The sequence below is a fragment of the Ipomoea nil genome, unplaced genomic scaffold, assembly GCF_001879475.1.
Source record: "Ipomoea nil cultivar Tokyo-kokei standard unplaced genomic scaffold, Asagao_1.1 scaffold1617, whole genome shotgun sequence".
In the NCBI taxonomy this organism is placed as follows: domain Eukaryota; kingdom Viridiplantae; phylum Streptophyta; class Magnoliopsida; order Solanales; family Convolvulaceae; genus Ipomoea; species Ipomoea nil.
Genome location: NW_017618045.1, coordinates 722,986 through 736,392, shown reverse-complemented (window position 1 = coordinate 736,392; position 13,407 = coordinate 722,986). Strand labels below are relative to the sequence as shown.

General features: G+C 38.2%; 2 protein-coding genes across 5 annotated transcripts; one reads left to right on the top strand and one right to left on the bottom strand.

The window, feature by feature from the left end:
• LOC109191120 (mucin-19-like) lies at nt 1-8,400 on the top strand. Of its 4 annotated transcripts, XM_019341688.1 has the most exons (6): nt 1-109; nt 254-632; nt 1,950-2,321; nt 2,650-4,081; nt 4,118-7,134; nt 7,653-8,400. In XM_019341688.1, the coding sequence occupies exons 2-5, from the start codon at nt 495-497 to the stop codon at nt 7,087-7,089; spliced, it is 4,914 nt and encodes a 1,637-aa protein (XP_019197233.1). In that variant the 5' UTR covers nt 1-109; nt 254-494; the 3' UTR covers nt 7,090-7,134; nt 7,653-8,400. The 4 variants fall into 4 exon arrangements, with proteins under 4 accessions (XP_019197233.1, XP_019197231.1, XP_019197232.1 ...); XM_019341686.1 differs by having other exon boundaries at nt 2,650-7,134; XM_019341687.1 differs by lacking the exon at nt 1-109 and having other exon boundaries at nt 125-632; nt 2,650-7,134.
• A 919-nt stretch (nt 8,401-9,319) lies between these two features.
• Nucleotides 9,320-12,662, bottom strand: LOC109191121 (rac-like GTP-binding protein ARAC8). Its single transcript, XM_019341690.1, has 8 exons — nt 12,073-12,662; nt 11,508-11,595; nt 11,231-11,340; nt 11,069-11,132; nt 10,032-10,096; nt 9,880-9,945; nt 9,696-9,790; nt 9,320-9,559 (listed from the first exon to the last, which is right to left on the bottom strand). Exons 1-8 carry the CDS (start codon nt 12,175-12,177, stop codon nt 9,526-9,528), a joined length of 627 nt encoding a protein of 208 aa, XP_019197235.1. The 5' UTR covers nt 12,178-12,662; the 3' UTR covers nt 9,320-9,525.
• Nucleotides 12,663-13,407: the final 745 nt, after the last annotated feature.

Below are 13,407 nucleotides of genomic sequence, written 5' to 3'. Positions count from 1 at the left end.
ATATACGCGATATATATACATATATATACGTATAATCTCGCGTTCTCTCTCTCTCTCTCTCTCGGGACACCGTTTTCTCTCTCTAAAAAGTTCGTTCTCAATTTCGAAGGTTCGGTCTCGCTCTCCCTCTCTCTCTTTCTCTCTGCGTGTCTTTTCCTGTGTGTATATGTAGCTTAAAGTGTATGCCTTGATATGTATGCGGATGTGTGTGTGTCTGAATTAATTGATTGGATCTGGGTTTTCATTGGTGCAGATCGGTGAATTGGAGGCGTGGAGTTGGGGTTGAGTGGGGGCTAGGGTTTCTGATAAATTGTGGGCGATAGGGTTTTCACGAGGTCTGAGTTCTGGAGATTTTAGGGATTTTTCGAGGCGAGGAAGAATTGGGGGACTTTCTAGGGTTTTTGCTTAGAAATTGGGGAATTGATGGTTCAGGGTGAGTGGGTAAGAGTAGGCAGTGGAGAAAAAATTGGGGAAAATGCGAGGGAATTTTTATTATGCATGGGAGGGAGCTGCGGGGAGGTGAGTTTTGTGAACGGAGGAGGTTCGGTCAGCACATGCCGGCGACGACAACCAGGACAGTAGTCGCCGGTGATTCCTGTCTTACTTCTGTTACTGCTGATTCTTTCTGCAAGGTACTACCTTGGTGGGTTTTTTCAGTTTTCCTGAATTCCTAACTAACCTTTCTTCTTCTGGGTGTAGAAATGATTAGGTGATTCAACATGCCCTGCAGGGATAGTTTTATTCAAATATTTTCCTGCCCTTTTAGATATTCCAGTTTTTGCGGGCAATTGAATGGTACTTGCTGTATTTAAAGCTCAAGTGTTGGATTGTTTGTTTTCTTATTTTGCTGAATTATATTGTAGTACTGCTTGGTTGATGCACTTATTGGTGAATTTGAAGTTCATTTGTTTCTTTTTTCACCCTGGCAACCAATGTTGTTTTGGTAACTCTAGCCTTGGGTTTTATTCAACTGCTTGCTGCATTTGAGTTAGTGAAAGTGGTAAATGCCCTTCGATGATTTGATTCTCAGTGATTTTTCAAGATACATAGCATCATAGCTTACAGTTTCTTAAACTTTTTCTTTTAATTGTATGGTATGATCAGTAATTTTGTGCCTCAAACTTTTTTTTTTTTTTTCCTTCTTATTGTAGCATGGGTTTTAAGTTGTCTGTTTGCACTGCTTAAGTTCTTTTTAACCGGAATAACTGCATGATGTCTTCATTTATTTTTTAGCATACATGGTCTTTGGTTAATTCCTTTATTAGTGGGACATGCTTTGAGTTGTGGCTATTTGTACCTGACTATAACTTTCTTGTGGCTCATGATTTTTATGGAAGCTGGCAAAAGCATAGAAGTTACATAGTAGTTATATTATGCAACATGAGTTTTGTCATGACTACATATTTATTGTCTAAAAAATCTTCTTTAATAACTTTCTAGTTACTAATTTATATTGCCTGACATCCCATGACTAAAATGCCCCCTTTTTGGGAAGATGGGTGAGATTGGATGGTAGTGTTAGCTCTGCTTACTGATTTGTTTGAGCATGTGTTATAACTTTATACTCTTCATGCTTATGTTTTATATATATATGTGTGTGTGTGTGTGTGTGTATGCTAAATTTTGGATATAGTGTATTTAGCATTTCTGATGCTATGTATTGCACTTTCACTTTAGAAGCCCTTTCTGCAATTGATTTTAGAGGAAATATACAAGAATAGGAAAATTGATTTGCTGACTTCACTTCATTTAATTTTTCAAGTCTTTCCAATTAAATTCTATGCTTTTTGTAGAGAGCATACTATATGGAGAAATGCCATTGATATTCAATTAATTTCTTTTTTAAGAATTTCTATATACTCTGTATTTAAATATAACTAAACTTGTTGTGTATATCTGATGGTGATTTGATTCTGTTCTCTTTATTTTGTTACCTTTCTCCCATACAGGATGGCCGCAAAATTAGTGTTGGTGATTGTGCTCTTTTCAAGCCGCCACATGATTCCCCACCTTTCATTGGAATAATTCGTCGGTTGACATCAAGAAACGATAATATCTTGGATTTGAGTGTTAATTGGCTTTATCGACCGGCTGAATTGAAGCTTGGCAAAGGCATACTGCCTGAAGCTGCGCCAAACGAAATTTTCTATTCTTTTCATAGGGATGAGATTCCTGCTGCATCCTTACTCCATCCGTGTAAAGTTGCCTTCCTTCCTAAAGTTGTTGAACTTCCAACAGGGATATCTTCATTTGTTTGCCGGCGAGTTTATGACATTGACAACAAGTGTTTATGGTGGCTAACTGATCAAGATTATATTAATGTTAGTTATCTTTGCCTGAAAGCTCAGCTTTCCTCAACTTAAGTATCTAGCTTGTTTGAATTTGTGAGCAGAAGATATGCTAAGGGAAGAAAGGGATCCAACCTGTTGATGGGTATGGGTTGGGAGGATTCAGAAGGGATGAGTGAAAAGGAAGAGAACCACAAATTCTTGTATTTCTGCTGCTTTTTGATAATTGAGATTGTATGGGAGTGAGGGGTAGATGGAGAGTGATGGATTTTAGTGTTACCCACTTTGTTAGTGATAGTTCTCTACTTCTCTTTCTTGTTTTGTTTGACTCTTCTTTATTTGTTTATACCTGTGCTTGCAGGAGCGACAAGAAGAAGTAGATCAACTGTTACAAAAGACTCGACAGGAGATGCATGCATCGTTACAGCCTGGTGGCCGTTCTCCAAAACCAACCAGTGTTCCAATGTCCACATCACATTCAAAGCCTGGGTCAGATAATATGCAAAATAGTGTAACATCATTTTCTTCACAAGTTAAGGGAAAGAGAAGAGACAGGGGAGATCAGGGTCCTGACCAGGTTAAACGAGAACGCTCTATAAAATTAGAAGATAGTGATTCTGGTCTGTACAAGACAGAAGGTGTGTTAAAATCTGAAATTTCAAAAATAACAGAGAGAGGAGGGCTTGTAGATTTTGAGGGAGTTGAGAAACTTGTTCAACTTATGCAACCTGATAGAGTGGAGAGAAAAATGGATTTGATAAGTCGATCCTTACTTGCTGGTGTGGTAGCTGCCACAGATAAGTTTGACTGTCTTAACCGATTTGTGCAGCTAAGGGGTTTGCTTGTATTGGATGAGTGGCTTCAAGATGTTCATAAAGGAAGAGTTGGTGATGGTAATCCAAAGGATGGTGATAAATATGCGGAGGAATTTCTTCTAGTTTTGCTTCGTGCACTTGATAAGCTTCCTGTGAATCTTCAAGCACTGCAAATGTGCAACATTGGAAAGTCTGTTAATCATTTGCGCTCACATAAAAATATGGACATCCAAAAAAAAGCACGGAGTTTAGTTGACACTTGGAAGAAACGTGTTGAGGCTGAAATGAATATGATTGATTCTAAGTCTGGGTCTACTCAAGCTGTTGCATGGCCTTCTAAGTCTCGCCTTCCTGAGGCTTCTCATAGTGGGAACAAAAATCCCAGTGGGTCCAATGATGGCACTACAAAGAGCTCTGTTCCACTGGTTTCCGCATCAAAAACTGGTTCAATAAAGCCTTTGCAAGGGGAATCTTTTCTGAAGTCTGCATCATCATCTCCCGGACCATTGAGATCTGCTTCATCACCTGCACCCGGAAAAGATAGTCAGACCAGACTTTCAATTTCTGGTGCGTCTGAGGTTCCACTAATAAGGGAGGATAAGAGCAGCAGTCCTAATCAGTCTCATAATCATGGTCAATCTCTCTCAGTAAAAGAAGATGCAAGGAGTTATACTGCAGTGTCAACAAGTAACTCTAAGATCTCAAATAGCAGCTCTCGCCACCGCAAGTCAGTTAATGGCTTTCCTGGGGCGTCAGTATCTGGAGGCCAGAAAGAAAGTGCTGCAGTGAGAGGTACTTCAGTGCACAAGAATTCTATCCCTGAAAAGTTATCTCAGTCTGCACAACTAGGTGAAAAAACTGTTGAAGTGCCAGTTGTGGAAGGAAGTAGTCACAAGTTGATTGTTAAGATACCAAATAGGGGTCGCAGTCCTACACAGACAGTGAGTGCAGGTTCTTATGAGGACCCAAACATTATGAATAGCCAAGTTTCTTCTCCTGCACTTTACATTATAAATAGCCAAGCTTCTTCTCCTGCACTTTCAGAGAAACATGATCAATTTGATCGAAGTGTAAAGGAAAAGAATGATGCATGTCGATCTAATGCTGCTTCCGATGTGAATTCAGAATCCTGGCATAGTAATGATTTCAAAGATATATTGACTGGTTCTGATGAGGGTGATGGATCACCTGCAGCGCACCCTGATGAAGGGCGCAGTAAGACTGTTGATGATGGGAAACCAATGGAAGTCTCAAAGATTACTTCTTCAACATCTGGAACTGAATTGAAGTCTGGCAAACTGCACGAAGCTTCTTTCAGCTCCATGAATGCGTTGGTTGAAAGTTGTGCAAAGTATTCTGAAGCAAATGCATCAATGTCAATTGGTGATGCTGTTGGCATGAACCTGCTTGCCAGTGTGGCTACTGAAGAAATGTCAAAAACTGATATGACTTCACCTTCTGCTTCACAAAGAAATTCTCCTGCTGATGAAGCTTGTATGTCTGATGATTCTAGATCTAAGTCACCACTTTTTGATAGCTTTCCAAGTGAATGTAACCAGAGAAAAGATAATCTTGATGACAATAATGAGAAAAAGGTTGAAGTTGGTAGTTCATGGACAGCAGAAAAGTTACATCTGAATAGAAGTGCTATTTCTGAGACATCTGGAGATATAAAACCCAATGTGTCTACTGAAGCTAATACAACTGGGGAATGTGATAAACATATTAGCTCACTCTGCATTGATTCAAAGGTAGCTGCAGGGTCTAGTTTGGAGATGAATGAGAGGACAGTTGAGAGAGACAAATCATCTTCATCACCTTCAAGTGGAGTAAGTAAGGGAAATGATGGTGAACTTAACAAAAAATCTCAGGAGAGAAGGGCAATTCCTAGTGGTGGTGGTTCACTACAGGAAGAAGCTAATGATACCAAACTGTGTGATAATGATACTTCAATGACAGAGGACAATCTGTGTAAAGCACCAACATCCATGGATGACCAAAAGAGGTTGGGTGAAGGTTTGTCTTCAAATTCATCATTTGAAGGTGACAGGAAAAGTAACGTCACTACCTGTGCAGGCGTGAATCCTTGTGTGGCAACTATGAACAGTGAAGTGATGGAGAAACTTGAAAAGGAGGAGATGTTACCTGCTTCCTCTAGTAGAGACCTGATTGCACATAAAGTATGTGGGGCTGAAGACACAAAGAATGATAATGTTAATCAGTCTGAAAGGCAAATATCTGATCAAGGTGGTGGTACTCCAGTTCCAGATGCTAAAGCTTTAGGTAATGCTGATTCAGCTTTTACTGATAAGAAGGAACACAATGAGGGCAATGTTGAAGCTCGGGACATTCGGCTGCAATATTCTGGTGGGTCATTATCTCAAAAAGAGATAGCTGGAATTGCTAGCCTAGAAGTGGAGAAGCATATGGATTCAAGGGAATCCAAATTTTGCAGTGCTTTACTTGACAAAACAAGTGATCCTGTGCGCACCATTGTGGAGACTTCTAGTGTGTCTGCTGCTTTATCTCCAGAAACATCATCCAAAATGAAATTTGATTTAAATGAAGGTTTCATTTCAGATGATGGGAAATATGGTGAGGTGGTTAGCACCACAACCCCTGGGTGTTCATCTACTGTTCATGTAATGAATCCATTACCTTTTCCTGTTACGTCAATGCCCAGTAGTGTTCCTGCCTCTATTACTGTGGCTGCTGCTGCCAAAGGCCCTTTTGTTCCACCAGAAGAGTTATTGAGATTCAAAGGGGAAATTGGATGGAAAGGTTCTGCTGCCACAAGTGCATTTCGACCTGCTGAACCCAGAAAAGTTCTTGATATGCCTCTGGGTTCTGTAGCCGTGTCTCATTCTGAAGCTTCCAGCAGTAAACACAACCGCCCTCTTTTAGATTTTGATCTGAATGTACCAGATGAAAGAGTTTTTGAGGAGATTCGAGATTCTGCTGCTGTGCTAGGTTCCATGTCTAACCATACAAGCAATTATGGACTCAAAAAGGAAGCCTCAGATTCTCCATCTGTTCGTAGTTCTGGAGGGCTAGATCTTGATTTGAACAAGGTTGATGAGCCTAATGATGTGGGTCAGTGCTCCGTAAGCAGTGTTCATAGATTTGATGGACAAGTTGCGCCGATCAAACCATCACAGGGTGGAGCTTCTAGGGAGGTTAGGAGGGACTTTGATTTGAACAATGGGCCCGGTGTTGATGATGCCAGTATGGAACAATCTTTATTCCTACAAAATTTTTGGGGAAACATCAATTCCCACCCAGCTACATCTAGCCTCAGAATGAACAACCAAGACTTAGGGAGCTTTTCTTCTTGGGTTCCTCAAGGGAATCCTTATTCAACTGTGACACTTATGCCTGACCGTGGAGATCAATCATTTCCAATCCTTGCACCTGGTACACAACGTATCTTGGGTCATGCTCCTGCCGGTACTCCTTTCCCTCCTGATGTTTATCGAGGTTCGGTGTTGTCATCCTCCCCTGCAGTCCCTTTCCAATCTATGTTTCCCTTTGGTACAACTTTTCCCTTTGGCACAACTTTTCCTCTACCATCAGCCACATATTCTGTTGGATCTAACTCGTATATTGAATCCGCATCTGGTGGAAGGCCTTTTGCACCACTAGTCAATTCACAGTTGTTGGGGCCTGTTAGTGCTGTTCCGTCACAATTCTCTAGGCCTTATATGGTTGGCCATCCAGATGGTACTAGTAATGGTGGTGCAGACAATAGGAAATGGGCCAGGCAAGGTTTGGACCTTAATGCAGGTCCTGGAGCTGTAGATATTGAAGGAGGACAGGAATCTGTTCCATTGGCATCTAGGCAACATTCTGTTGTTGGCTCACAAGCACTAGCAGAGGAAAGTTCAAGGTTATACCCAATTCCTGGAGGTAGTATTATGAAGAGGAAGGAGCCTGATGGAGGCTGGGATAATGATAGCTTCAGGTACAAGCCGTCTTCATGGCAATAGAATGCAAAACTGCTGCTGTCTTGCTGACTTCTGGAGTTGCAGCAAGTAATATTTCTTTCCCATTCCACTGTGTTTCCATTTTAGTTTGCTAGATCTAGGTCAGTACTCAGTAGGGATCATTGTCTTATACATGTTTCAGTTGCTTGTCACTCATTTGTCTTGTAAAACAAATGAGCAAAGGCAATTATTGATCCTGGATACAATTACTGGCATTTTTATTGCTTGTAGTTGTGCTTTGTTTTGGGGTATTTCACCCTCTTTTAAATCTCAGTCAAACCCTAATGTTGACTATCACCAGTGTCTGAAATTACAAGTGGGTTTAATTTTCAAGAAACTCAAAATTTTGAGTTTTGCTTATTGTTTTTTTTTTTTTTAAAGAAAATTCTTATAAAAAATTTCTTAGGCATTTTAAAAATTATTTATTAAAATTGTTGTTTCTTACTCAAGGGGTTGGGGTGGTTAAGGGGTTTTGTTTTGTAGTGTTAGGGATTTTTATTTATTTATTTTTTTTAAAGTAATGCGGCTCTTTAACTAGCTCTGCTTGTTTTTATTGGTTCTTCAAGGATGGACATTTGCTAGCTCCTGGAAGCTGTATCCTGCAGTTTATCTCCAGTGGTGGGTGGGTAAGGTAAACGAGCAAATCTGGTGCATTCGCATTCCCATTCCCATTCCCACCACTTGTGTATCAGCCGGGGAGTATGAAAGTGGTATTTGAAGCACTTTGGTTGCCTATCTTTTCTGGTGGGTGCAGATCGGTTTTCCCTATGTAGATATTTAACTGTTGGAAAGCTTTGAATCTGTGATGTGATGGCCCAGCAGTGGAGATTAGTGGCCATAGTGGAATATATCACACAACACACCAAAAATATGATGCATGCTTGAAATCAGGTTGTTTCAGACATAGTCTCAAGTGGAAGCCCTCTTGTATGTATGCACTTGGTAATTATCATCTTAAGTTGATCCTTCCTTGGCTTTTTTTCTTTTGCTTTATTTTATTTTATTTTTTTCTTTTCTTTTGGGCCCATTATATATAAGCAGGGCAACACTGAATTTTGTTACAAAAGCCTTCTTGGTGTTGGCTGGCATGTTTAGTTTGGTATTGTTGCCATTGTAGCTTAAACCTCTAACTCTGGCTTTTCTCATTCATAGCCTCCCTCTTCATAAAACTTTTATTCAAGTACAATGTTGACAGTAAGTATTTCTTTCTTTCTTTCTTTCTTTTCTTTTCTATTCTATTCATTGTACAATGCCCTGAAAACTTGGGAATGTCTACTCTTGAGGAAATTTGGAGAATGCTCTGCTCTTCTCCTCTTGGACTGCGTTTGTTGCACTCACAGATCTTCAATCAAACATTTCCTTTTTTGTGTTTTGCATGAATGTTTGTTGAATCCATTTCAAGTTTCAGTCTTTGAGCCCAACTATTGTGCATTCAATTGTTATACCATGGGCCAGGTTCATATTGTATTGTGAACAAAATTATCTGTAGTTGACAATTTTTGTAAACAAATTGAAGGCACATCACATAGTAATTATAAACATATAACATGGTAACTACATACACATAAAGTGTTAACTACCGGTTGGTTTATGTTAGCAGTTAATGTAACGGTAGGGATAGAATCTGAAAGTTATTTTTAAATCAGATCTATAATGCAAGGTAGGTTTTGATCCATGGTGTAATTTGCCTCGTGCATTATTGTTTGGTTTTGAAAATATTTATATGGAATGGAATTTAAATTTTCCATAGAAAGGAATACAAATAAGTTTCATATATTACTTGGTTAGTACGAAAAAAAAGTTACCATGAATAATTAGTATTGAGGTTCCAAAGATCCATCCTTGAAGTGACTTTTTGGAATTATTTTTAGCAAATTTGAACAATTGAAGCAACATGAATGCATTTTCTCATCAACCAAATGGTAAAAAACAAAATTCTTACATTTGAAGAATTGAAACTCATAAATTTCTACTTTTACAAACCAATGGTCATTAGGGGTCATTTAGTTCTAGTCAATATTATAGATCTATCAACTTACCTACATATTCATTAAATTACTACCATAAGTCCATTGAAACAATATATTTGAAAGTGATTTATGAATTCACTCAACATATGGTAATCCAAATGACCAAAATACCCTACCCTAATCACAGTATTGCTTTTGATTCTTTTACCCAGAAGTAAAACAGTGACCAGAACTGGCATAGGTAAAAGATGGACATCCTGAAATTTTCAGCACAGAAGAGAAAGGCTTAAACATTCATTAGATGAGCTTTTAGCAATCAAGTTTCATGGACCTCATAGGTTGTATCTTCAGCTATGATATGATCTATCTATGTATATAATAAGCTGAAATAAATAATTAAAAACTGGTAGAAAATCGACAGGGTTGATGAATCATCACGCCAAGGCCTCTACACTGCAAACACAACGCCTCAATGGACGAGCTTTCGACCACACAGAATATTTCTGCAATTGAAGTTTGCCAAAGATCAAGATAGATGAGAACGCAAGCCTGATAAAGGCACCCAGAAACAAAAATTCTCAAACATATGGGGATTCAGTAAGGCACATGATTAAAGAGTTGAAGAACAAAGTTTCTTACACAAAACATCCTCGACGTGGCTTCTTCTTCTCACTTTGTTTCTGCGGTGGCTTGATAACAACCTTGATCGCAGCATCAAAAACCGCTTTCACATTCTGTAATGTACATACATTACATTGAAGCGGGCTCACTTTTAACATCAGTGTAGAAAGGAGAATGCAAAAGGCGTTGATATTTAACCAACCTGTTGAGTTTTAGAGCTGCATTCAATATAGTAGGCAGCACCAATTTGTTTGCGGAGCTCCTCTCCCTGAATAAGAATAAACTGTCATTGTCCTATTATTACATCTTAAAAATAAGATCTCGTAATTGTTCACGAATAAAATGAAGCTGGACCTGTGCAGTGGTCACGGGAACTAGTCCAGGATGATCCGCTAGGTAATGCTTATCCTCACGAAGATCTATTCAATCACCAAATAAAAGCATTAACTGCAGAATTCAGAAACAAAAAAAAAAAAAAAAAAAAAAAAGGATATCTACCATCCAAGTAAATACACAATTTTATTACTACCAACTACTGCAATCATACTCATGGTTGCAATAGGCGCTAGGCGCTAGTCAGGCGCCCGGGCAGCACCTAGGCGGAATCTAGGCGAGCGCCAAATAAATAGTGGGAGACTTGCAGTTCGGCAATTTTAATGAGGCTGTTTTCAACATTCAATCAAATAACACATCCAAATAAATGAAATAATGATAATTCATAAGTCATAACATCAAAATAATATTAAAAAATAAAAATACTCAAATACTTCAATCATCCTAAGATTCAAAGTATCAAACTAGTCTACGGACGGCTGGACCAGACGACATCAGAAGAAATTGACCGACTCAGCTGATTTCGCCGCCTAGGCGCCCGGCCGATTTTTGGGCACCTAATAGTGAAAGCGGAATGGCCTAGGGGCGCCTAGCGCCGCCTAGGCCGATTTTTACAACAGTATTCATACTATCACATAGGAAGAAACAATTTATGAAATGCGCTCCATCTCAACAAAAAGCCTAAGCTTATAGTTGGACTGCAGATTTATGTTTATATATTATATGCTCAACATGCCTTCTTCAGTTTCACAAGTTTGCCATTGTTGAGTCTCATTTTCAGTAGAAGTACCCCTAGATAGGCCTCGTAGTTACTTCAAAGTACGTCCTCCTCCATGGAGAATACCAAATAAAAACCAAAGTGCTCACAGTTGAAGCATATCCTCGATTACAAAATCACTAGAATTCCATATTAATGCCAAGAAGAAAAACCCTAGAAGTAGAGTGCGAGAATGGTAAACAATGCTGTCACAGCTTGATACACATACAAGAACAGTAAACGTAAGCGTCAACAGGGTGCCAAATGATAATGAAAGCTAAACGTTTCCTTCTTCACATACCTAGTTTCGTGCCAACCAGAACCACTGGAGTACCGGGAGCAAAATGTTGAAGTTCGGGGATCCACTGACCAAAAAGTTGTCTATCAGCAATTTATAGGCCAGACACCATTGGACCGAAAAAAAGAAGAAAAAAACATGAGCATAATTTCCATAAATTTGCACCTTTTTGAGTATGTTTTCATAGCTTGCACGACTGACTAATGAAAACGCTAGAACAAACACGTCGGCTCCTCGATAGCTCAAGGGCCTCAATCTGTTGTAATCTTCTTGTCCTAGTAATCAACAGGATCAAAAAGCAAAAGCTATAAATTTACTCTCACTTCCATATATATCTTACTTTATAAGCGGCTAGAACATCATTGTTACAAGATCTTGCCGTTAAATTTGCTGAAGAAGAAAAGGAAATTGAACTGTACTTCATCGCAAAACATAACCTTACCAGCAGTATCCCAAAGTCCTAGGTTGACTGTAGTTCCTTCAGCTACTACATTTGCACTGAAGTTATCAAATACAGTTGGAATATAGTCCTGATTTCAACCAAAAAAAAAAAAAAAAAAACCCACAAAGACTGAACAATTAGGACTCTTGGGAAGAACTCAAGAAAACAGCTTGACTATTCTACATGAATTATTAATAATTTAGTCAATTTCAAATTTCTCTTCTTTCTTTTTCTTATTCTTTCCTCATTTCTTGGGGAAAGTCCTGAGAACCTATTCTCTTCATACCATGATCCAAAATCAGCATTCCAAGAATATGTACATAATATAATAGGAATTTTATACAAGAGAATGAGGGAAAGAAGTATTGATTCTTCCCCTATAAATTAAAGAGAAACAGAAAAAGCTGCAAACCCACAAACATAAAGGCATCATCATTGTATAAGACAATAAGTCCAGACAGAAATAGGCCTATTTTAGAATCATAAAACAAGAATAAATGGGAAATTGGCATGGATCAAGAAAAGTTCAGAAAACAAAGAGAAGAGGAAAGAAAGTGAGGCTCACAGTGGGGAATTTGTTACTGGTGTAGCAAATAAGCATACAAGTCTTGCCAACAGCCCCATCACCAACAGTCACACATTTGATGAACCTTGAAGCACTTGCAGCCATTGAACATCAAGAAGGAACCTTAACAAGAAAAATATCCCAACACCCAGAAAAAATCAACAATTAAAAAGTGAGAATTTTGGGTGCTATGAAGGAGGGTTTGAGAGAGAGAGAGAGAGAGGAGAAGAATATAGTGAGAAAGTAGAATCAGTGTAGAAGCATAGATCACATGATTCCTACTCATTCACCCTCTTTGCCACTGTAGCAAAGCTGTCATCTTTCTACCAAGTATCCTTTCCGGATTGGCAAATTAAAAATTGGATCTTGAATTTCTACTATGATCTTTGCTTCTAATTGGTAGGTATATATAAATTATATAGCTTGTAACAAAACAAAAAAAAAAAAAAACCCAGTAATCCTTTGGTTTAGCAGAGATAGTGAGACAGCTTGAAATTGATATAGCCCCGGAATTCAGGGGGTCTCTCTCTCTCTCTCTCTCTTCCCTTGTAATCTTGTATGGAGAGTCTTTGCTTTATTGAATGAGTTGGACTTAGCCCGTGAAGGCCTGATGTCTTTTGGTGCGCGTGAGAAGTGTTTTCTACCCTCATCCCTATAATTTTTATTCATTTTGCAAATGCCAATCATAATATTTGATTCCCATCCATTCATCAAATTGATGAATATAATATATATTTGGAAAAGTATATTTCACATCTTCATTAAATCATATTTCTTTCTTACTCATAACAACTGTACTGTAATTTTTATTTATTTTTTAATAAAATTTACTTTCCCAAAATTACTACATACGGAGTAATATTTAGGCAAATTATTCAGTGGATCCGTGTCCACTTTATTACACTTTACATATTGAATGTTTACAATTTTATAAAAGGTAAATTGTGAATATTAAGTATGTAAATTATAAACATAGTGAATATTTAGGGTTGTGGTTCAACCTTTTGGAAGAATTATAAACATTTAGTATGTAAATTGTGTATTTTGAATTCGGATTCATCTTACAATGTGGACCCTGGTCCTTGGTATAACGACTCAAATATTTACTATTTCTATATTCGTCTTTTAAAGAATAATTCACATAATAATTAAATACAAAAAGCATTCAATAGAATAATAACACTTGTAGTGAATATATTACAGCACATTTGGTTCACGGAATAAATTTTGAGGGAATATAAATGTTATTCCATAAGGAATGAAATAGATACGAAATAAAATAAGAATTGTATTCTATTGTTTTGTTCGCGAGTTAATTCCATCAAAGGTTCCTTG

What these genes read in the sequence shown, in the direction of transcription:
- LOC109191120 (XM_019341686.1), top strand. Translation starts at nt 495, where the DNA reads ATGCATGGGAGGGAGCTGCGGGGAGGTGAGTTTTGTGAACGGAGGAGG. An exon ending in CTGCTGATTCTTTCTGCAAG is followed by an intron (nt 633 to 1,949) that starts GTACTACCTTGG and finishes TCTCCCATACAG; the next exon opens with GATGGCCGCAAAATTAGTGT. An exon ending in CTGATCAAGATTATATTAAT is followed by an intron (nt 2,322 to 2,649) that starts GTTAGTTATCTT and finishes CTGTGCTTGCAG; the next exon opens with GAGCGACAAGAAGAAGTAGA.
- LOC109191121 (XM_019341690.1), bottom strand. Translation starts at nt 12,177, where the DNA reads ATGGCTGCAAGTGCTTCAAGGTTCATCAAATGTGTGACTGTTGGTGAT. An exon ending in CCAGTAACAAATTCCCCACT is followed by an intron (nt 11,596 to 12,072) that starts GTGAGCCTCACT and finishes GGTTGAAATCAG; the next exon opens with GACTATATTCCAACTGTATT. An exon ending in CCACGTCGAGGATGTTTTGT is followed by an intron (nt 9,560 to 9,695) that starts GTAAGAAACTTT and finishes CTTCAATTGCAG; the next exon opens with AAATATTCTGTGTGGTCGAA.